The 22,886-nt window shown below is 41.9% G+C and overlaps 1 protein-coding gene across 1 annotated transcript in view; it reads right to left on the bottom strand.

Moving 5' to 3' along the window:
• LOC149255556 (alpha/beta-Hydrolases superfamily protein) overlaps positions 1 to 22,886 on the bottom strand; it is a 618,887-nt gene that overhangs the window by 445,814 nt on the left and 150,187 nt on the right. Inside the window, exons 3-4 of the mRNA XM_089455075.1 lie at positions 12,153 to 12,325; positions 11,930 to 11,982 (exon numbers count right to left, since the gene is read on the bottom strand). Coding sequence (XP_089311201.1) covers positions 11,930 to 11,982; positions 12,153 to 12,325 — 226 coding nt within the window. The remainder of the gene's footprint in view (positions 1 to 11,929; positions 11,983 to 12,152; positions 12,326 to 22,886) is intronic.

Genomic DNA, 22,886 nt, shown 5'->3' with positions numbered 1-22,886 from the left:
GGATTTCTCGCTAACTTGCTTTCCATCTTGTGATGCATCTTCACTCATGTGTTCCCTTCCAAGTCGCGTGCTATTACAGGTTTCCAAGGGGCGCACTCACCCAACTCTCCGTGTGTTAGAACTGATCATGCACCTTCCTTATCTTACTGTAGTTGTCACACCCTTGCTACCAACAGAGTTATCTTACTTGCCTCTGTGCGAAATCGCGGTCAAGGCATTACCGTACGACCCACTACTGGGACTCCTACACCAAATAGTCTGAGGTCTAATTGGGACTTCTTACCGGGGAGATACTCTGACATGTTGGCGGGTCCAGCATTGTCAACATTTTTGGCGCTAGAAGGAGGGCCCGATGACAAGCTGTGTCCTCTCATCCTGTTTTGAACCTTTGCACATCTATCATGGATTCTTGCACACTTCTCCCTCCGCGATGTTTTTCGAATCACGAAGGAGTTCTTTGATCTCTTGTCCACTTACACGATGGTGAAGGCAAAGTGGCATGGCCTGAATTCTTACATGACTTTCTTTCCATGCTTCATGAGGAACATGTATGTTCTGACGAACAGGCTAGCTTGCTACTTCCATACACACTTTGCGAATCTCCACATTGGTGGCTATGCAGCCTACCGGTTGACAACATGCACTCACTTGAGCACTTCTGTGATCTCATTGAAGACACTTTCTATCATTTTGATCTAGACCATCTTGACCAAAAACTGTTACAACAATGGAAGGCTCCGCATGAATCGACTATGGATTTTTGGCAGCGCTTCCGTGATTTGCAATTTCAAGCTCCGAAGAGCCAGATGAAAATTTTCTATCTTTGGGACTGATTCAAGTATTGCATTAAGAAATTTGCTCGTCCCAAGAAGAAGTTTGAAATCAAGCCTCACTCAGCATTCTTCAGTGATGGAGCTGCGCAATCTCAGACGGATGCGGTCACTGTCACAAGTGACTGTCTGCCATCCCCTCATCAAACAACTCCACCACTGCAGAGTGATGCGGGAGATCATGCTTCCCATCTGTTCAGCTATCACATTCTCCCAACATCACTTCACTTAATTTTCACGCAGATTTGGTTGTGAGTCCATCGAGTTGTCATATGCATTTTGTTCCACAACCTCTGTCTTTGCACTCGGTTGTTCCTCCAGATGATACTGTCTTGTGTTCTTCCATTCCAAACTCTACACTTGTTGTGAACGAGGAACAAGCCACTGACGGAGTTGGTGTTGCACAACCAACATGCGCTATCATTCATGAAGAGTATGACTGGGATCTTGAGCACCAGCACTCGACGAAAGATGACTCCCTTCCGTCTAAGCCTCCTCTGTTCTTTCCTGACATTTTTGGTGAACCTACCATCCATGATTTCACATGTGTGTCTTCATCCACGGATGCACCAATTGTTCATCACTTGCAGGACACACCAGATGTCAATCCATCATTTGACAACGAATAGGATGAGTTATACTTTGAAAATCCACTTTTTCTTTCATCTTCCTTTTCCAGAAACACAGAGGATGAATTTGTTCGCTTCTCATCTACCCCTTTGTTTGATTCATCAGATCATGAGGATGTCGATGAAATCATTGATTTTTTTATCATGGTTGTCGTGATCCATTTACTCCCATATTCGATCATGATCATGTTTCTATCACAATTGATTTTTCGAAGCCATTGATTTATGATGATCTATCTAACGATGAAGTCGAAACACCCAAGACTGTCGAGGCACTTCAGCCCGAGCTGATGGTTATGTCAGGCCCTCGCTCTCTTAGGGTTAGTTTCACTTCCGATCAGGAAATTGTTAAATCACCCAAGGCTCCTCATCACTCCTCTATATGCATTGAAGATCGATTCCACACACAGATCATACTTCCTCCACTCAAACTGCACAATCCCATCACTCGTGCATTGGAGGAAGCTTACATTGCAAGCACACGTGCACGACGCAAGTTGTCTTTGTTTCTTTCGTTTGCTTGCATATCACAGTCAAGAATGTGCATATACTTCACAGATGCACGCAGTGTCGCACAACACCATGATAAGTCCACGGACTGCTTGTCATGTACTTACACTCACTTATGTCCTATGGACACTTTGAAACACGAAATGTGTTTGTCTATATTGTTATATCTTTCTTGCTCTCTGGTTCGCACAACTGGGTTGCTCGCGGACCAAGCCTTCACTAACATGGGTCAACCAATGCACCGGTAGCTGCATTGGAAATATCACTTCACGTGATCAGGCCCATGCACCGTTAGTCTAAGAGTAGGAGTAGTGTTTGCTTTCAATTGGTTTGCTTGCATGCTTGTTTGCTTACTTGCTTTGTTTGTTTGTTTGTTTGCTTGCTTGCTTTCTTGTTTTCTTACTAGCTTTGCTTTTGTTTTTGCTTCTGCTCTTTCTCTGCTTTGTTGTTTGTTTGTTCTCTTTTTCTTTCATAGGTTAGTTTCACATGAAACCATGTATGACTCTTGAAACAAGCTGGGTGAAGTACAAGAGGCCTTGTACAGCTATCACTACTTGGTTATCTGTCATCCTGCCTTTGTATGAAGAACTTGTTACTCTTAGTCCATGATACGTCAATGGAAAATACATACTGTTCGAAGTGAACCTTGGTGAAAACACAACGCTTGCGCGCTAACTAGTGTCACCTACTCTAGTCAATTGTTTTTGGGTTAACCCTTGTCAGCTCAGTCAAGTAGAGTAAGGTGAGGGGGAAAACTTAACAGGCATGTCAGAGATATAATAAACTACTTCTCTGCTGGAACAACCTCTCCTGCTCTCAATAAGTCGGAATCCCTCTTCCGCCTCTGAAATGAATAAGTGTTATGCATAGCTATGCAAAAATGAGAATTAAAAAAATGAAAAGTAAAAAAATGAATAAGGCAAAAGAAGAGAAAGGCTTCCTGCGCAAAGAGGTGATGCAAGTAACTCCGCCGGAGTACTGACCAGGGTCGCTGGCAATGGAGCCATGCTTGTGTTCCTATGTGACTCCGTCGGAGTACTATCCAGGCCTACAACACTAGAGACAAAACTAAGACTCTGACGATTATATTGCTTGTGCACCAATATACCCCTCAACCCCAATCGAAACAACTATGTTTCCTTGGCTTGGAATGTGTGTCAATCAACCAAGGGCTTGGCAAATGCTACATCTTACAATCGAGCTAGTGTGAAACCAAGACGAACTGAGAACTAAACAATAATTCCGGAGGTGTTAGACTTGCTTTTAACGAACAAGGTCCATTCAGAGAGATGGAGTTCTACCAGTGTGTCACCAAGTGTTGTAGCGGCTACAACCACCCTCCAAAATTTTGCCTTAGTTTCGTTTTGGAGCCTCCCTACCTACCTTTCATAGCAACATGTCTTGCTTCATTAAGTACTCAAGCTTCAGTGTTTTTCTTGCAGAATGATAGCCTGTCCATCAGAGCTTGTTGCATTCCCCTCACAGGCTGTTCTTCCGGACTTGGTCCAGCTGCAAGCTGAGTAGCTCCCTCAAGAAATTGCGCAATTCTGTCTGGCAGCCTTGTTATGTGGAATTTTGCATCTACGAATAAATACAATTTCCCTAGGTGGGTAGCTACACCTAGAACAACAGATTTAAAGAGTTTAACCTTTTTCTATAGAAGATAAATAAGACAAGGGACCTACTTGTTATCTTTCACTTCCATTTGTCTCCTTTGAATAGCTCTCGTTGCTCCTTCTCGAACTGAATCCGCTCGATAAGTACCTGCAATCATAAACAGAGGACAAAGACCAATCAAAGCAAGAGATCTATCTACTATAAGCAAATGGAATCAAAAGCATTTACACATATAATCATCATACATAAAGACAAGAATATGGGAAAAGGTGTAAACAACTTTATTAAGTAGAAGGAAGAGTTACAACCAAGAAGTTTGATCCCATGTCACTCATCCAGCTTGAGTTCCATCCTTCATCACACCAAAATCACAACACTCCAGCAGCATAACAATACTTGCTTACAATCTCAAACCTCACACCAACAGTATCTCCTTACAAATTCTCAAAGTCCAGCCCTTGATCACTATGATGAGTGCTCGACTTATAGGGAAATGGAGGTGGTTTTGTCATAAATTGGCCATTGAATGGCTTTCCAATTTGGGAGTTAGTTTCCATGGAGGAAGGGATGAGAGGATATGAGGTTATTTGATTCATTCCCTATCCAATTTCGAGCTCATAGGAGAGGATAAGAGGTGGGAATCTTCTAGAATAGTCTAGAATGGAAGAATATTCCCAAAACCTTATGAAGATTTCGCTCAATCTCTCCCAGCGTGGGTCAAAGTGGGCCTAGGTGCTCTGCAGAGTAGGCTTGAATGGGCCTAAGTGCTCTGCAGCGCACTTACCCCTGACCAAGGTTGCGCTGGTCCCTCAAGGAGTCATTTCAAGATGTCTTCAGGCCAAGAAACTCTCAGGAATGATGGCATTCAAGGTGATGACTTGTCTACGACATGTTGCAACTGAATTAGGGTTTGATGATCCTAAAAGTACTGATCTGAATGATGGGATTGATGTACCCAAATAGACCTATAACAAGCTTGTTGGACTCCAAAATTGCGCAATTCTGCCAGTCAAGCTTCATCCAGAAAATTGTGCAATTCTTCCCAGCAAGGCTGCTCAGTCAAGGAATTGTGCAATCCTGGGCAGCAGCCAGTTGCTCTGGCCAGAAATTGCGCAGATTTCATGGGCAGTCACCCCAGCTCCCATCCAGAAATGCGCATTTTCTCCCAGCAATTGAGCAGCCTCTTGCATGTGCAGTTGAGTTGACCGGTTCCCTCCGGGACCGAGCAAAATCGATTTGCATGCATGGGATGCTTCTCCCAAGGCAACATGCAAAGGCATCCCTTGATTCAGGGATCTACTTTTAGCAGCTGGAGGTTGCATGCAAGGATCATTTCGGAAACCTCCCACCAAGTGTCGCTCTTCCTAGATTTGTGGCATGCGCGTCACATCTTCAATTTTATCAAAACTCATGAACCGGACGCTGCAGAGCTCATTCCTCACATCAACCTTGCAGCTCTGACATCCCACATCGCATCTAGGAGTCATCGACACATTCAACTCAGTTGTTTTGGGGTAAGCCCGCCTTCCATGTCTTGTGTTGCATTTCTGGTGCTTTTTGTGTTTCGCTTCGTATGAATGTTTTCTGCTTGATTTTAGTGAGCGCTTGTTGTCGTTTTGATACATACTATCTTGTACTAGCACCGTTTCAGTTTTTGTCAACATCTCACTACTGTCGCATGCATGAAAAATTTTTCACGAACGGTCGCCGATTCGGCGACTCGCTTCACCCACATGCATGTTGTTCCGTTTTCTAAATCTGTCATTCACCGTTTGCATGCACAATCATTCACTTAGGTTTACACTCAGTATCACCATGCATTCACATTCACATTCGCTTTCAGTTGCCCGTTAGCAAGGGTAGGAAGCCTTGCCCCGGACTTTGCCTCACCAAGACAACATTGCGCAATCCTGAGAGGGAAGGCTTTGTCTTCCTCTCAGGAAATGTATATTTCTTCCTAGTGACTGTCCTCCAGTCTTTCACTGCGCAATTCTGAGGGACAGTGACTGCTGGCCCTAAAAATTGTGCAATGCAGTCACCGAGCCTACAACCATTGCCGGTTGAGATTGCGCATTGCGCAATTCCAGCAGTCAGTAGCCAAGCTGGACTGTGCATTGCGCAGTTCCAGCAGCCAATCAGCCCCTGACAGCCCAAACTGTGCCTTGCGCAGTCTTGGCAGTCAGTGTCCCAACCTCCCGGCGGAAATTGCACAACCTTCATGATCAGTCACACAAGTATGTTGCAAGTCAGTTCTCAAGTTCATTTTGGTTTTCGACTGACAGATTGCTTGCCATGAGTGTTGCCATGTCTCCAAGTATCACAGGTGTTCATCTGTCTCTCAGCAACACAGGTACAATGGTTTCCAGGAGAGCAGAGTCGAAGACACCATTCAGAGCACACTTGGGGATGCAGTCAATCAAGTGTCTATGAACTTGCCTACCCACGAAGACATCAAGTTGTTCGTAGAAAAGGACATTAAGATATGACAGCAGCAACATCACAGCAAGCAACACCATGAACAACAGCTGAAGGCAGCATACCAGATGCAACAAACACAAGAGGAAGGTTGTTGACAACACAGAGGTGGAACAAAGTTGCAAGCTCAAGCAGATCTACTTATGGTGAAAGCAACTTTGGAGACTTAGGCTATGAGGTGACAGCACAACATGAAGGTCATGTGAAGGCAGAGAATGGAATAGAGAAGGAGTTGCATGTGCTCAAGCAGCAACTCAAGGAAGAACATGAGCTGCATAGATGAGAGAATGAGTTGCAGCGGGACAGGTACAGCAGGGGGCGCAACATGCACTCATGGAAGAAACTGTGCCCGTACTAGTTATAGATCCATCCCAACAGCTGGCACGGAGCAGGTAAGGTGAGCAGTGTTGTCGATCGCATGCAAGGGAATGTAGCAGTATGCATGTCATTGTGCATAAGCATGTGATCCCACCCATTTGGCACACTCACCAAAGCGAAGACAAGAATCAAGTCCAACTGGAGTTGAACATGTACTTCGACAAGTTGATGTGCATGACCACCAGCACACAGTTGAAGATCAGCACGGACACTATGCATCATTGTGTTGCCAGTTTAGCCGCACCCAGAAGACCATGCGCATGCTATCAGACGAGTTGGACAGAGGAGCCATACCAATGCACCCGAATGCAACGAAGGCAAAAGTTCGCTTCAGCAAGATGTCACCATGGAACACATGCACACCATCACGAATGACCAAGCTTGGCATCGCCTCACCACCTTGACCATCACAAGCATGTCAAAGAGTTGGTCTCACCACAACGAACCGGGTGCCAGTGATGCCTTGCATGGCTTGCTCAAGCCATTTTGTCTCACATGGGCACATGTGCATTGTAATGTAACGTCTTGTCAAGTGGAAGTTCAAGTGTCGGTAGTTGGATGTAACAGTCATATAGTAGATGAAGAGTCATGAGGGTAGATGAATTGTCACAAAGGGGAATGTCAAGGGTCACCCCACCCTTTGCTATAAATAGAACCTCATAACTCATTGGAAAGGCTTTTGGTCAGCCACGCTTCGATAGGATTATCTTAGAGAAAGCTTGGACAGTATTGTAACGAGCCTTGGCTTCTCCACTACGCAGAGTTAGTACATCTCTTTGGAGGAGCAGGCGGTTGTGGCTGTAACGTTCCACTATCGGAACTAGTGGTTGGAAATGGATGTATTGTATGACTAGAACTTACACTTCTTAATATAATAGAACCAGCATGTTTCATGCATATGTTGTATTGTATTCTATGCTATCTGGTTTACTCTAAATGATATATGTATTTGTTTGCTTACGCATGCATGTACGGACTATTTTGTGTAAGTATGTATGAGTCTTTCTGAAATGTGTTGTTGGTTTAACCATCACTTTGGATTGCTCGCTAACTTGCTTTCCAGCTTGTGATGCATCTTCGCTCGTGTGTTCCCTTCCAAGCTGTGTACTATTACAGGTTTCCAAGGGGCGCACTCACCCAACTCTCCGTGTGTTAGAACCGATCATGCACCTTCCTTGTCTTATTGTAGTTGTCACACCCTTGCTACCAACAGAGTTATCTTACTTGCCTCTGTGCGAAATCGCAGTCAAGGCATTACCGTACGACCCACTGCTGGGACTCCTACACCAAACAGTTTGAGGTCTAATTGGGACTTATTACCGGGGAGATCCCCTGACATGTTGGCGGGTCCATCACCGTCAACATCTTGAGAATCATCTTCCGGTTCTCTGAAGGATCCTGGTACATCTTGACTTTGGCATCCCACATCTCCTTCGCTGTCCCCTTTTTTGTGATGTGTGGAACAATATGATCTTGTACTTCGTCGAGGATCATCCTCTTAGCCCTGGCATTATCCCTCCTGTATTCATGAAATTGGATGGGATCTTTTGGTACAACTATTACTGCTATAGAAAACTCCATACCATGCTCGTCCAATAGTAAAAACAACCTCGCCTTCCAGATACCAAATTTGGAGGCTCCATCCAACCTGCCCTGATCTCTCAATCCTACTGCAACCATCCCCAGAAAATTTGCGAACTCAAATAACTGGAGAAAATTACCTCACTCCCCCAACTAGCAAATCACTTTGGAAACACTTAGTTTCCTCTGCAAAAAACAACTCGACCTCCTTCTACAAACTCGCACCCGCTACTTGCAACTCGCACTAGATCCTTCAACTCACACTGGCAACTGAGAAATTCTTCCGAAAACTCATTCTAGCGAATATACTACCTCCCTCTGTCCTATGAAGCTACTCGCACCTCCTCCGAAAGACCTTCCAACTACTGGAAATGGAATTACTATTCCACACTTGCAAACTGGGAAAACTGGCTATTTGTACTGCTTGCTTCGACCCTTTCTATGCAGAATGAATTCCACCTTCTCTAACTTTGAGAATATTGGAGAAATGAATAAACTGGGTTGTGAAACTCTTGTGTATTATCGCTTCCTTACCCTGCGCTAATCTACTGTAGCAAACCCTCTACGCTAGATTAGCTCTGCGAAATTTGATATGCCTCTGGAAACCATTTTTGGCTACCTCACTGCCTATTGTTCTCACTGAGACAACTCACACTTTCTTCTAAATAACTTCCCTGGACTGGAAATCAAATTGTTGTCTCTACAATTTGCACTGCCTGGTTGGCCTGCACAGATCTGGTTTTCAATGCTTCAAATCTCCCTCTAAACTGCACAAATCTCACTCTAGAGCCTCTCTGATCTGATTTGCTCTGATACCAAGTGAAATTTCCATGATTGCAACTACTTGATATTATTCTCCTAACTTATGCAGTTTATTTGTCTCATGTAAATTTATTTTCGACAAATAACAAATAACTCACAACTGCAGCCTTCACAAATAAAAATGTTGCGGAAAGTAAAATACTGGAACTGAGAAATATGCACACATACAAAATAATCTTAACACCATTATTTTTGGATAAATGTCCCTAGAAAAACGCCGAAGGAAAAACCAATGCAGAAGATGAGGGTTTTATTATTATTATTCAGCAATTTGAGAATTACAACTAGTTGTTGTAGAATGCCAAAACTCTGGAAAATACTAATCTCCATAGCCAAAAAAAATGGAGACTCATTGTTTCCCTCTGCCACTTGATCTGGCCTCTCCCAACCAATTCGCACTTCCTCTGGCTATTCACACTACTAGTCCCAGGAAATTTGTACAGCCCTTGGGAAAACCTCCCTACAAGTAAAACTGCCTCCAACAGCTACGAGACCCACACTTTGCCTCCGAGAAATAGATCCAAGTTCCAACAATTGGTAACTGAAACACAGTCTCTCCTACAACTCATACTAGCTAACTCGCACTGCTAAATCGACCTTCTTCTACAGATAATTTTGACCTCCTCTTCCTGTCACTCGAACACTGGAAATACTAAGGAAATCTCCTCCGGAATCCTGCTCCCAAATCTCTATTGAAACCCTGCTACTAACTCTCTCCCTAGCTTCAACTACGCCCTTGTTGAATCACTGCAACTAGGTAGTCAAACTGCTCAACTTTGTGTCTCAACTGTATTTTTCTTCAACCCCATCAACCCTATTCTTATAATATTCTGTTGGGCAACCAACAGCCATGATCACATCTCAATCAATGGCTATGATCATCTTGACTCCGTCAATTAACTTTTCTGGAAGTCTCTAGAGAAAAATTGACCTCCCTCAATTAATCTAATTTAATTAACCACTTTTCCTAAGTTAGACTTAGGAAATATTTAATTATAGGCTAATTAATCTAATTGAGGTGTTTCTAAGGCTTTTCTCATGAAACCTTTTCTGGGTTTTGGAGATCTCATGTTCCTTAGCCTCTTAGACACACCTCCTACACCCAGAGAATTCTGCCACTTTGCACTAAATTTAATGATTCTTCAGAATTATACACTTGCAAATGCCTTAATATTGGAAAAAAAATTATTTAATGTCTAATGTGTGGAATAAATTGGTGATCTAGGTTAAATATTGTGCCCTAATTTTATTGAATATCAATTTTATGGTAGGTAGCTCATATTATTGCATGCATTACTCATTGTATGATATGTGTGAATGGAAATCCGCTCAGTTATTTTACAAGCTCTCTGAGGTGAATTTTGATCCCTCACAAAGGTAATAGTTAGGCTTTTTATGCCAGGATATCAAAATATCCTTACTCCTACAAGTTTTAGCCAACCTAAAGAATCCATAGACTCCATCAACCTTAGGACAAGGCACCATCCATCCTCTGTTGGTGATCAAGTCAATTTTACCCACAAATTTTATACTGTCTCTCTTTTACCAAATTCGAACCTCTTAAAACCAACCAGCCAATTAGGGCTTAGAGCGAATTGACAAGGAGAGGGAATTTTGGGTCTTGGAAAGTCTAAACATCGAGGGTTGAGTGGTTGCCACAAAATCATTCCCCTTTGGTGGGCATTCATTCCATTTTCATCCATAATTTCCCTTTCCCTAGTTGTTTGCCCTAGTTTGGTTATAACTTCAACTTGGGGGCTTCTTGAGGGTTTCATGTGCCTTAACCTTGTTGGAATACATTGTGGGAAACCCTTTCTTTGCACCTAGACCTTTGGTCATTCCAACTCTCAACCTATCAATCAAACCCTAGGTCTTGTGTTGCCCTAATTTGGCCTCTTTCAAGGAAAGTGAATTGCCTCCTCTTGGAGCCTTGTGCCTAAATTGTGTCTTTCCCTTGGAGGCCTCTTTGTCACCTTGCACCTTTAAGCTTAGAATACCTATTAGGTGACTTATATACATACCGGGACTCCTCCCATTGGTGAAAATCCATAAAGAGCAGGGGGTTTTGGCTGTGGTGACAATGGACCATCACCCCATTATTGTCACTTAGTCTAGTGATAACCTTGTAGGGTACCCTTCTCCAAGGCCTACTAGATTTTGCAGCAACAGGTCCGATAATTGTGGCTCATTCTCATCCCTCGTTCTCAAGACAAAGAAGTATGCAATAATGGAGAGTCATGTGACCATGTACGTCAAAGTTAGGGTAATTATTTGCTCAATTATCAATATCATGGTCCTCAAATATGCTCAATTAAGCCACTTCATGTAACCTGTACTAAAGTGGATTGAAGTCAGCCATGTCCAGTGTTGTTCTGTGGCATACATATGCACTTATGTTGACCTACTTTTCCTACATAAATGTCCTTTCTTTACTGTGATTGCAGACTATTATTCAGCACATTTAGGATACACAATGCTATTTGTTTTCTTACGGAAGTTTTCCTAATCAGAAAGTTTTCCTCATAAATTGCTATTTCTATCAATTCCCATTGGATATTTCTTATGGAGAGGTTTAATGTTGGGAGAACAAATGTGATAAGTTATAAGCATATTTTATTAAGCACATAAATGGTTGCACATATTAGGTATCCGTATTTCATATTAGGACTGTGGGGATTAGTTGAATTTCCTATTAGAAGCACACAGGACGTAAGTATTGTACCTGACTGGGGAGGGTGGTGCTCTTTTTCCTACAAAGGATCCCTTCTCTATAGGGAAATAGTCGTTGTGCATGTATAATGTCTTATAAATGATGTAGTGCTTTTCCAGGCATTCCCATATGCTCACTGTTTTATATTAGGACTCGGGAGTAAAGGCATATTTTCCATTGAGCATTTATCCCTAGGACAGGTTGCTTGTTGTACAAACTCCCTAGAAATTATTCTTGGGAAAGGTACTTAATGTTTAACTTCTCTATTGCAGAAAGGAATTTATTGTTGGCCCTCATTAAGCATTTCTTTAAAGTAGAAATCATGCCTCTGAATTTATTCGTTGAAAATGATAATTTCAGAAGATTTGTAGACTTACCATTCGCTAGAAGACTTGCTTCAGAAACTGCCTTTTCAATTCTTTCAAGATACCTTTGAATCAAGAATAATTTGCAATCAGATATATACTGGTCAACTACTACAAGTACAACCCAGGATTATAAATGTTGACTTCAATAATTCTCAAGAAGATAGAAACGACAGAAGGTAGGAGACAATAAGATAGAGTACAAAAAATACAGAGGGAAATGTGAAGTGCATACCAGTCAAGGACTGGTCTTGGGCAAAGTGTTCCTTTCCAGTAATTTCCATCTAATAGACCAGCTGCATTTCGCAACCAATCAGGTCGAGAAACTTTGGCAACAACAGAACTGACACCTCTTGCTTCCAAAGAAGACGACAACTGCTGATAGTCACCGGAATTGTTACCCAAGCCCTGCAAAACATGGATCCATCACTTCAAGAAAGAACTGAGAAAATAGTCGCTCTTTCTTAAAGAACACTATGATAGTCATTTGCCAGATTTTTGGTAATATGCTCCACATATTCGTCCATATACAGCATTGCATTATACATTGATAATCTTTGATGAATCAGTGTCTACATCATCTATTGAATGTTTTGTTTCGATCTAGCACTATATTTTGATCTACTTGAATAATTGTTACCCTAATCCACACAACATAACCAAGGAATTCCATGGAATACTTGCTTGTCCCCTGAGCCCACCTAGGCACTCAGATCAGATATAGCCTTTCCCATTGATGTGGTGAACTTCCACTATGCGAACAATGCCTGACTTGGTTATCACAAACACATTGCTACTCTAGTGGACATGCATCCATGCTAATACTAACAATGTAGATCCATCTTAATCCTAGAGCTATCAAGTGTGAAGAGGAACCGAATCGTTAGAAGTGCAAACATTTTTTAGAGTGTCAAAGCTTTATAGATACAAAATTTAACTATCCTAAGGGGTGTCCAAACTCGCAAGCTTCACATAATCCTGGCGATAGCATACCACTATGGGTAAATCGTTCTTCCATCCAATAAACGGGCTGGCCATGGCCTAGACTCAGCCTAGTTACAAAAGAAAAATTGATTTCTACTGGTATTATTTCACTTTTGTTCATGTTATTATTTTATAATAAATATTTGTTTGCTTATTATGAAGATACGAAGCCTACGTTAATGTTATTATTTTTATATTTTATTGTTCGTAATTTTTATTTTTTTTTAATCACTAACCTTTGCCATGTCAGTGTTACATTACACTACACATCTCCCTCACACCAGGCTATAGAAAGCACCGTTCAGTACAATTATGACCATTACTCTCTCTATGTTGTGCTTGTGTTTCCAGCAATGAATTATGCAACCTTTTCCAGCCACCTGGAAACCCTTCTCCAGATTTTGAAACTTTCCAGTCACTAAAACCTGTTTTGGAAACTAAGCAGTGCCAAGTGATAGTTAGAATTTGCTCAGCTGTTTCCAAAAACATCTGTGGCAATTGCCCGATCATTTCATGAAATTGCCAGCATTTTTTAGCATGTTTTTTTACTAAAGCTCTAAAACTGGAGTAAAATGTCTCTACACTAACCCTAAAAGTGCCCTCTAGTACTAACATGTAAAATAAAAGTCATTGGAAATAAAAAGAAACCCTCTTGTGCTCTGATTTTTCAAAAAAGAGTAGCAGAACAGCAAAAAGAAGAGCACCATAAGAAGGTTTTTAAAGAAGATTTTGCTTGAACAAACCATTTTCCAGTGTTTCCCAGTTTCATGCGGTTGTCTACGTAGACTACCCCAAAGTTTTCAATACTCTTGGATACTTGTCATACCCGTTTCTATAATTCTGATTCCCATTATTTCCAATTTCCCGTTTCCATTACTTGGGGACACATGAGTCTTAATAGTGGAAAAGTTTCATATATTTGATGCATCAAAATGACCTCAAAAGTTGTGGGATGTGAAACCTATGTTAGAGTATGTAACTCCTACTTGTTTTAAGTGTGATCATGTGGTTGCTTTTATTATTGGTCATGATTAGGTAGAGTTCATCTCTACGTAGAGAGTCTACTACTAGTTTCCAGGACGTGGTTAGATCTAATTGGTTTGAGATATATTCTCCAACTAATTAGCTTCCTAGACTAGTATATGGCTGAGATATTCTCTCAACTTAGTGATTATGTGTCTCAAATAGCTGATCTATTTTAAGACAACTTTCATGTATTTATATTCATACTATTACATTCTTTAATGGAGTGTTCAACACGTGTGTAATAAGTGTCTACTCTCCCATTCAAACATGCTATCAAAGCAGGACTAGGCCTAACTCTCTTAGGGGAGGACCCAAGATTGTGAGTTCTTTGGAGCTTGGTCCAAGAGAAGCAGGTGACAGTTCCTATGAAAGCGTTATAACAGCAGAGAAAATTGCTTGTTGCAGCAATGAAAATCAGAAGATGGTGGAAAAATAAGGTAAAATTGTGTGAGTTGTTTGGAATATAACATATTCAAGACCATATTGTAATGTGAGTCACACATTGTATGTGTTAGCAAGTCTATATGTCATGCTTTGATTTAATGTATTGGTCCTTGAAGAATTATGTACCTAATGTCTCCATGGGATGGAGTATGTAATGTACTTGTATCTATGTACATAACATGTAAAGGGCATCTTGTTGTAAGACCTAAAGAGACATGCATATCCCTTTGTCATGTGTCCCTGATGACTTGGATAACTTGTCTACTATAGTGCAGTAACCTCTATTAGGGAGTTCTTTAACACTTGGAGGAGTGGGCCTTGTGTTGGTTGGATGCTCTATAAGTGGACCATATTGTTAGTTCTGCACTGCATTATAGAGTTCTTTAACACTTGGAGTGGACCATATTGGTTATAGACTCTGGGAAGTGAAGTTTGTTAGTTTTTGTAGCATCGGAGGTGTTCTAGTCTTGAAACTTGTGGAGAGGCTAAAACACAAGAGTTCTCCATAACCCATAAATTGTTTCTAGAAATTCCACCTAGAAGTGTCTCAATTAGATTATTAGCCTATTTTTAAATATTTCCTAAGTCTAAACTTAGGAAAAGGGGTTAATTAATCAAAATTAATTGAGAAAGGTGTGAATCATCTAGAAACTCACACAGATCGATCTAGAAATGATCTCAGTCATCGATTATGTTTTAATCTTGGTTGTTGGAGTCCCAACTGGAGATTATAAGAGGAGGTCGATGGGTAGATGGAGAACACACCAGTTGCAGATACTCGGTGATCAAGGCGGATCGATTTTCTAGTAGCAAGTGATTCAGCAATGAGATTGAGCCAATGATCGAGTAGCAGGTGTCAGAGGGGCAAAGTAACCGATTTCCGGAGGAGTTTCTAGTTTCAGAAGAGTCAGGAGAGAGGAGGTCGAATATTTCTGTAGAAAAGGGGCCACACTGCAAGAATTCACATGACTGCAGAAATTTGCACATGATCGCAGAAATTCGTGTGTAATAGCAGGAATTCGCGCGTAATTGCAGGAATTCGCGCATAATTGCAGGAATTCGCAATTACAGGAATTCACAATTATAGGAATTTGTAGTTACAAGAATTCGCAGTGGATTTGCAGAAGTGATAAAATTTATCTAGAATATTTTTGCCAATATTTCTCTCAGATTGGATTTCCAGTTGGGCATCCATAGATTGTACTCGGAATTTCTGTTACTGCAGAATAATAATAAAACCCTCATCTGCTGCACTGATTTTCCCACATTGGGTTTTTCCGGAGACATTTGTCCAAAAATAACAATGTTATATTTTTGTGTGTGCCAGAATTTTCTCATTTTCCAGTTTATCTTTTGCAATATTTTAATTTGGTGAAAATTGTAATTGTGAATTATTTGTTGTTTGTGTGGGAAAATAAACTGTTAATTAATTTACAATTAGAAGAATAATTTCGGGTTGTTGCAATAGAGTTGAAATTTTCACATGGTATCAGAGCGAGATTTATTAGACGGAGAAGCTCAAAAGTGGAGACAAAAATTCGTAGTTCAGAGGGAGCAGCACGACAAATTTTTGCAGGCTACACAGAGCCTAAGCTAGGCAGTACGAATTGTTGGGCAGTTTGATTTTTCAGTGTAGGGTTGCAGAAAAATTCAGCTTGCCAAATTGAGCGATTCCAACAGGCAAAGGGAGCAGTAGTAGCTCAGATTTTCGCTAGGCAGATTTCTTGTCTTGGAACAAAATGTTTTGCAGCAGTTTGCTAGAGCAGAATCTATGTCGGGTGGAAAAGAAAGTGCACACATAGAAGGAGATTTCTCTCAGAGGGTTTGTAGCTTTAGAAATCCAAAATTTCTAGTTGCAGAGGCTAAACCAGCAGGCAGGACTACGCATTCCAGAAGGGAGTGTGAGTAGCAGAAGTAGGGCCGCAAGAAAGAGAGGAAATTTATGTTTAGATGTTTGAGTTTCATAGTTTTCGCAGCGTTCCAGAGATGGTCGTACAAGATTGTCAGAAGAGGCTATGCGAGTTAGCCAAAATGCAGATTTGAGCAGTAGATCAACTTCTAGTTATCAGAGTCAGGTGCCGGAGGAGGTACGAGTTGTCTCGTGCGAGTTGCAAGAAAGGAAGGGTCTCAGCCAGGGACTAGGCTTGAAAGGAGATAGTGGGGCACCAGATCCAGGAGGAGTATGGAACTCCAGCATGCTGAATGGGCAGGGTCCAACACAGTAGCAACAGGGAAATCAATCAAATTGTTGCAGCAGGACCATCACCTTTGCTATAGGAGCTCACAATATCATAATAGCAAGTTCAGTGTCGACAGACGCAATTTGTCATTAGACATTTGCAAAGCTAGTTGCAGTCAGTACTCGGGAGACAATTGCAGAACTAGTTGTAGTAACACAAGCAGTGTGAGTTGCCCAGTTGCAGTATGCAGGTGCAGTTCCAGCGAGAAGATTCCCAGCACAGAGCTACGCAGTCCAATTCTTGTTAGTTTTTGTAGCATCAGATGTGCTCTAACAACGAAATTTGGTGGAGAGGCTAGAATACATGAGATCTCCAAAACCCATAAATTATTTCTGGAAATTCCACCTAGAAGTGTCTCAATTAGATTATTAACCGTTTTTTAAATATTTCCTAAGTCTAAACTTAGGGAATATGGTTAATTAATCAATATTAATTGAGATAAGGTGAGAATCATCTAGAAACTCACACGGATCGATCCAAAAATGATCTAAGCCATTGATTAAGATTTAATCTTGGTTGTTGGAGTCCCAACAGGAAGATATAAGAAGGGATCGATGTGGTGATGGAGAATACACTAGTGCAGATACTCAGTTGCCCAGGCAGTTCGATTTTCAGTTGGGCATCTAAATTATTGTACTCATAACTGTTGTTGAAGAATAATAATAAAACCCTCATTTGTCGCACCAAATTTCCCACATTGGGTTTTTCCGGGGAAGATTGTCCAAAAATAACTGTGTCAAAATTCTTGTGTGTGTGCTAGAATTTCTTAGTTTTCAGTATTTTATTTTCCGCAATATTTTTTATGGTGAAAATTGCAGATGTGATTTTATTCATTGTTTGTCGTAGAAAGTAAACTGCATAATTAAGTTTTCAGTTAGAAGAATAATTTCCAGTTGTTGCAATAGATTAAAAATTCGCATGGTATCAGAGCATAGTTGATCAACCGCATAGTGCATAAGCGAAAATAAGGAATTTTGTTGCTCAGTGCGGACAGCAGGCCGAAATTCCCAAGGGAGAGTGTAGTCTTTTGCCAAGACGCCAAATTGCTTGAGGAAGACTAATTTTTCTGAGAGAGGGACAGAAAAATTCAATCCTTCTAGAGAGAATGATTCCAGAGGCAGAGGGAGAAACTCAAATTTTCTCATTGAGCAGATCTCTAGCTGGATGCAAAGGGTTTTTGCAACAATTCGCTAGAGTAGAGCCAATATCGGGGTGGAAAAGAGGAATAACACACTATAAATTCTTCAACATAACCATGGACAAAAGTAACATTCAAGAGACTTCAGATTTGTCTTCCAGGTTGGAGGACGAATTTTCTTGCTTATCAAGATCAACTTCACAAGGTGTCTGGTATATAGACAGTGGAGCATCAACTCACATGACAGGGGTTAGAGAATATTTCTCTAGCTACAAGGAGGAGCAGATGGACTTCCAGATTACTATGGGAAACATAACGAAATGTACTCCAGTAGGGAGAGGTACCATAGATTTTCAGAGGGAGTCAGGAGCAAGCACCAGCGCTACAGATGTATTGCATGTGCCAAGATTGGGTATGAACCTGATTTCAGTATCCCAGTTACAAGATAAGGGGTATGATATTCACTTCGTAGGGAAGAAAGTGTATGTCAAACACCCGAGTTGGAAAAAGGTTAGACAGATTGTGTTGATTTGGGGTGGCATCGGATGTGCTCTAGCCATGAAAATTGGTGAAGAGGCTAAAGCACATGAGATCTCCAAGACCCAGAAATAGTTTGGGGAAATTCCACCCAGTTAGAGAGATATTAAAATAATTAATATTTTTAATGGAGTTCCTAAGTCTAAACTTAGGAAAATTAAAATATTAATGGGTATTAATATAAAACTGGGTGAGAAGGTTCTAAATGACATGGATCAAGCCAAATCTAATCTTATCCGTTGATTAGAGATTTAATCTTGGCCGTTGAAGACTCAACAAAAAAAAGTATAAGAGGAGGCTTGAGGGTCAGTTGGAAATACACCAAGATTGATCAGTCAGTTCAATTTTCTAGAACGGGGTTTGCTGAGAGAAATCGAACCAGTGATCAGAGTTGCAGCGAGGGGCAGTGAGTGCATAGCAAAGAGGCAGAGATAGTGCCGAAAGATCAGCGCAGAGGTAGAGAAGGCTATGCAGAGCCAACAGGAGCCACGCAAAGGGCCAAAAGGATTGCACAGAGGCTACCAGGGCCTGTGTGAGTGACGCAGAGGACCAGAGAGCCAGCGCAGAGCGTCAGAAGGCTGACGAAGAGGGTTCCACGTTGACAAAGAGGCCAGGAGGGCTAACATTGAGCCTCAGAGAAGCGTTGGAGAGATTTTCGTGGAGCAAACTTGCTGAATATCTGCTTTCGAAGAGAGGTATGACTACCAAATTGATTCTCTGTTGGGTGAGCCAATTTGGCACCCAGTTGTACTCAAGAAAAATTGCTTGATAATAAAACCCTTAGAACTGTTGCACCGGTTTTCCCAAGTTGGGTTTTTCCAGGGACAATTGTCCAAAAATAACGGTGTCCCTTGTGTGTTTGTCAATTTCTTTCAATTGATGATCTGTAGATGGTTGAGACTACATTTGTGTTTATTTTCAGTATTTATATGGTTAAATAACTTGTTAAGAAATTGAACAAGTAGGTGAAATAAACCAGATAGTGCAGGAAGAATTTCTAAAGGGTTAGACTCAGAAATTCCAACATGGTATTAGAGGATTGCAGATCACAGGAGAGCTGAAGGCACCAACTTAAATCAGAGAATTTGCAACAGAGATAGTTGTCCCGAGAGACAAAAGCTATTCGTACGCAGAAAGCGGTAGAGAAAGAGTGACGTAGAGGGCCAGCATCATCATTTCGAGCCAGATAAAGGGTCAGCGCAGAAGCAGTGAGAGGCTGAAGAGGCTCACGAAGAGCCACGTCACCCTGCTCAGCCAAGTAAGAGTGATGCAGTGGGCCAAAGGAGCGATTCAACCATTGCCAGGATTGCGCAGAGCCAACAGGTTGAATTTCTTCAACTACTAGGGCCTAGGGAGCTGTGGGCAAATTGTGGATTATGAAGCAGGTGGGGTGTTGTCGCTGTCGAAGCAGAACAGTACCTAACGGGACAGAACCAAGGTAGAGGGAGTCACTACCTAGGCGGATTTCTAGCCAAGAAATCCAGATTATATTGCAGGAGCAAAGGAATTGAAGAGGAGCGGTTCGACAGTTGGCAGGAGGATTTCTAGGAGGGAAATGGAGTCTCAGAGGGAGTCTAAGAGAGAACTTCCAAGAGGGAAGTAAAGACTCAGAGGGAGTCGAAGAGAAGAGTAGAGATGGTAATGAATGGACTAAGGGATCAAGACAGGTTGGACGGAGCATCCAACTTTGTCATCTAGAATTCCAGGATCCCAGCGCAGAGTGTCAGAAGGCTGACGAAGAGGGTTCCATGCTAACGAAGAGGCCAGGAGGGCTGACGTTGATCCTCAGAGAGGCATTGGAGAGATTTTCGTGGAACCCTAAGAGACAGTAGCAGGATGATGGATGTCAGTAGAAGCAAGATGCAGATGGACCGGCAGAACAGTGCTAGAGTGCAGGGATCTGTAGCAGCGCAGTGGGGGTTGCAGAAGTGCGAGAGGCACAGAGGTGGTTGCAGTAGTGCAGAAAGGCATAAAGGTGCTTGCAGCAGTGTGAGAGGCACATAGTTGTTGTAGCAGCGCAAAGGCAGCACAGGGAGAATAAGATAACAACAAAGGGAGATTCAGCATCAGGAGGACTTCTAGCATGACAAGGATGTCAGTGGTTGGTAGATCAGTTACCAACGTCTCAGTAACTGAGTTGTAGTGCAGCGATAACAATGGTAGTACTATAGGCAGCACGACACAGCATGATGAGAGAGGGTTGCAGTGCAGATGCAGTGTTGGGAGAAAGGACCAACAGCAGCACAGATGCAGAGGGAGCTACGGTACAGATGTAGCAGTGCCAGTGGTTGAGCCATGGGCAACGAAACAGGAGGCAGCAATGCAGAGGATGTTGGGCAGCAGACCAAACATCAGCATAGGTACTGGTGTTGGATGATCAAGGTGATGTTCAATTGTGGAGCATTACTAGAGCACATCCCTCGCTAAGAGGGAGTGTTGATTTGGGGTAGCATCGGATGTGCTCTAGCCATGAAAATTGGTGAAGAGGCTAAGGCACATGAGATATCCAAGGCCCAAAAAAGGTTTGGGGAAATTCCACCCAGTTAGAGAGATATTAAAATAATTAATATTTTTAATGGAGTTCCTAAGTCTAAACTTAGGAAAATTAAAATATTAATGGGTATTAATATAAAACTGGGTGAGAAGGTTCTAAATGACATGGATCAAGCCAAATCTAATCTTAGCTGTTGATTAAAGATTTAATCTCAGCCGTTGAAGACTCAACAAAAAAAGTATAAGAGGAGGCTTGAGGGTCAGTTGGAAATACACCAAGATTGATCAGTCAGTTCGATTTTCTGGAGCGGGGTTTGCTGAGAGAAATCGAACCAGTGATCAAAGTTGCAGCAAGGGGAAGTGAGTGCATAGCAGAGAGGCAAAGATAGTGTTAGAACTTAGAGGACCAGCGTAGAGGCAAAGAAAGCTATGCAAAGCCAGCAGGAGCCACGGAGAGGGCCAGAAGGATTGCGCAAAGGCTACCAGGGCCTGTGTGAGTGACGCAAAGGGCCAGAGAGCCAGTGCAGAGCATCAAAAGGCTGACGCAAAGGGTTCCAAGATGACGCAGAGTGTTCTAGGCTGACGCAGAATCCAGGAGGGATCACGTTGAGCCTCAGAGAGGCGTTGGAGAGATTTTCGTGGAGCAAACTTGTTGAATATCTGCTTCTGAAGAGAGGTATTACTGCTAGATTGATTTCTCTGTCAGGTGAGCCAATCTGGCACCCAGTTGTACTCAAGAAAAGCTTCTTAATAATAAAACCCTCAGAACTGATAAACCGGTTTTCCCAAGTTGGGTTTTTTCGGGGACGATTGTCCAAAAATAACGGTGTCCCTTGTGTGTTTGTCTATTTCTTTCAGTTGATGATCTGTAGATGGTTGAGACTGCATTTGTGTTTATTTTCAGTATTTTTATGGTTAAATATCTTGTTAAGAAATTGAACAGATTGGAGTTCGAAGTAACAGATTGTACCAGTTACAAATTGATTCTCCCATGGCACTAATAGGCAGTGACATTAGCAATGGGAAGGAGTTGAATGAGTTATGGCATAGGAGAATGGGACATCTACACCATGGAGCACTCAGGATGCTTAAAGAAATAGTAACAGGGGTTCCAGAAATTGGCACGGATCACGATGATGTGTGCAACGATGTGTACTTGGGAAGTATGCTAAGGTAGCATTTCCAAGAAGTGACAACGGAGCTGCTGGCATGTTAGGACTCATACATTCAGATATTTGCATCCCGATGCCCACTAGAGCTCTCAGCGGCGCCAAATATTTAGTCAGCTTTATTGATGACCATTCTAGGAAAACCTGGATCTACTTCTTGAAGACCAAAGATGAGGTCTTTAATCGTTTCAGAGAGTTTAAATCTCTCGTGGATAATGCTTATTAGATCTCTCATGTATCTAGTCAATACAAGACCATATATTTGCTTCGCAATCAACACCCTTAGTCAGTTCATGGTAGAGTCGAAGAGGGTACATTGGGCAACAGCGAGGCACATTCTGAGGTATGTGCGTGGCATAGTTGAGTATGGGTTGAGATATACCCGAGGAGATGATGTCAGATTATGCGGATTTACAAATGCAGATTGGGCAAGCAGTTCAGTGGACAAAAAAAGTACCTCTAGGTACTGCTTTAGTGTTGGATCAAGAAAAATTTATGTGTGCAGCAAGAAGCAGAAGTCAGTAGCACTGAGCTTTGCAGAAGCACAGTATATGGCAGCAAGCACAACTACGTGCGAAGATACATGGTTTCGGAAGTTGCTAGTGAGCTTGTTCAAATAGAGGATGGAGGCAAACATTGTATACTGTGATAATCAAGGTTGCATAAAGCTCTCTAAGAATCTAGTGTTTCATGACAGGTCGAAACACATAGATATACAGTGTCATTTCATCAGAGATTGTGTACAACGTGGGGCGGTCCAGCTACAGTATGTTCCCACAGAAGAGCAGGTTGCAAACATACTCACAAAAGCTCTAGGGAGAGCTAAGTTCATCTATTTCAGAGAACAGATGGGTATGGTGGAGAACCCATTCCAGTAGTAGGGACAAATTTTCAATTTCATATGTTGCAATTGTAGCGGCAACAAATAAGAGGGAGTT

This window comes from Pinus tabuliformis, chromosome 7, assembly GCF_031772625.1.
Source record: "Pinus tabuliformis cultivar Carrire ecotype Pingquan chromosome 7, CPIR1, whole genome shotgun sequence".
Lineage (NCBI taxonomy): Eukaryota > Viridiplantae > Streptophyta > Pinopsida > Pinales > Pinaceae > Pinus > Pinus tabuliformis.
The sequence above is the reverse complement of the archived record's forward strand: the minus strand, read 5'-3'. Positions and strand labels throughout refer to the sequence as shown.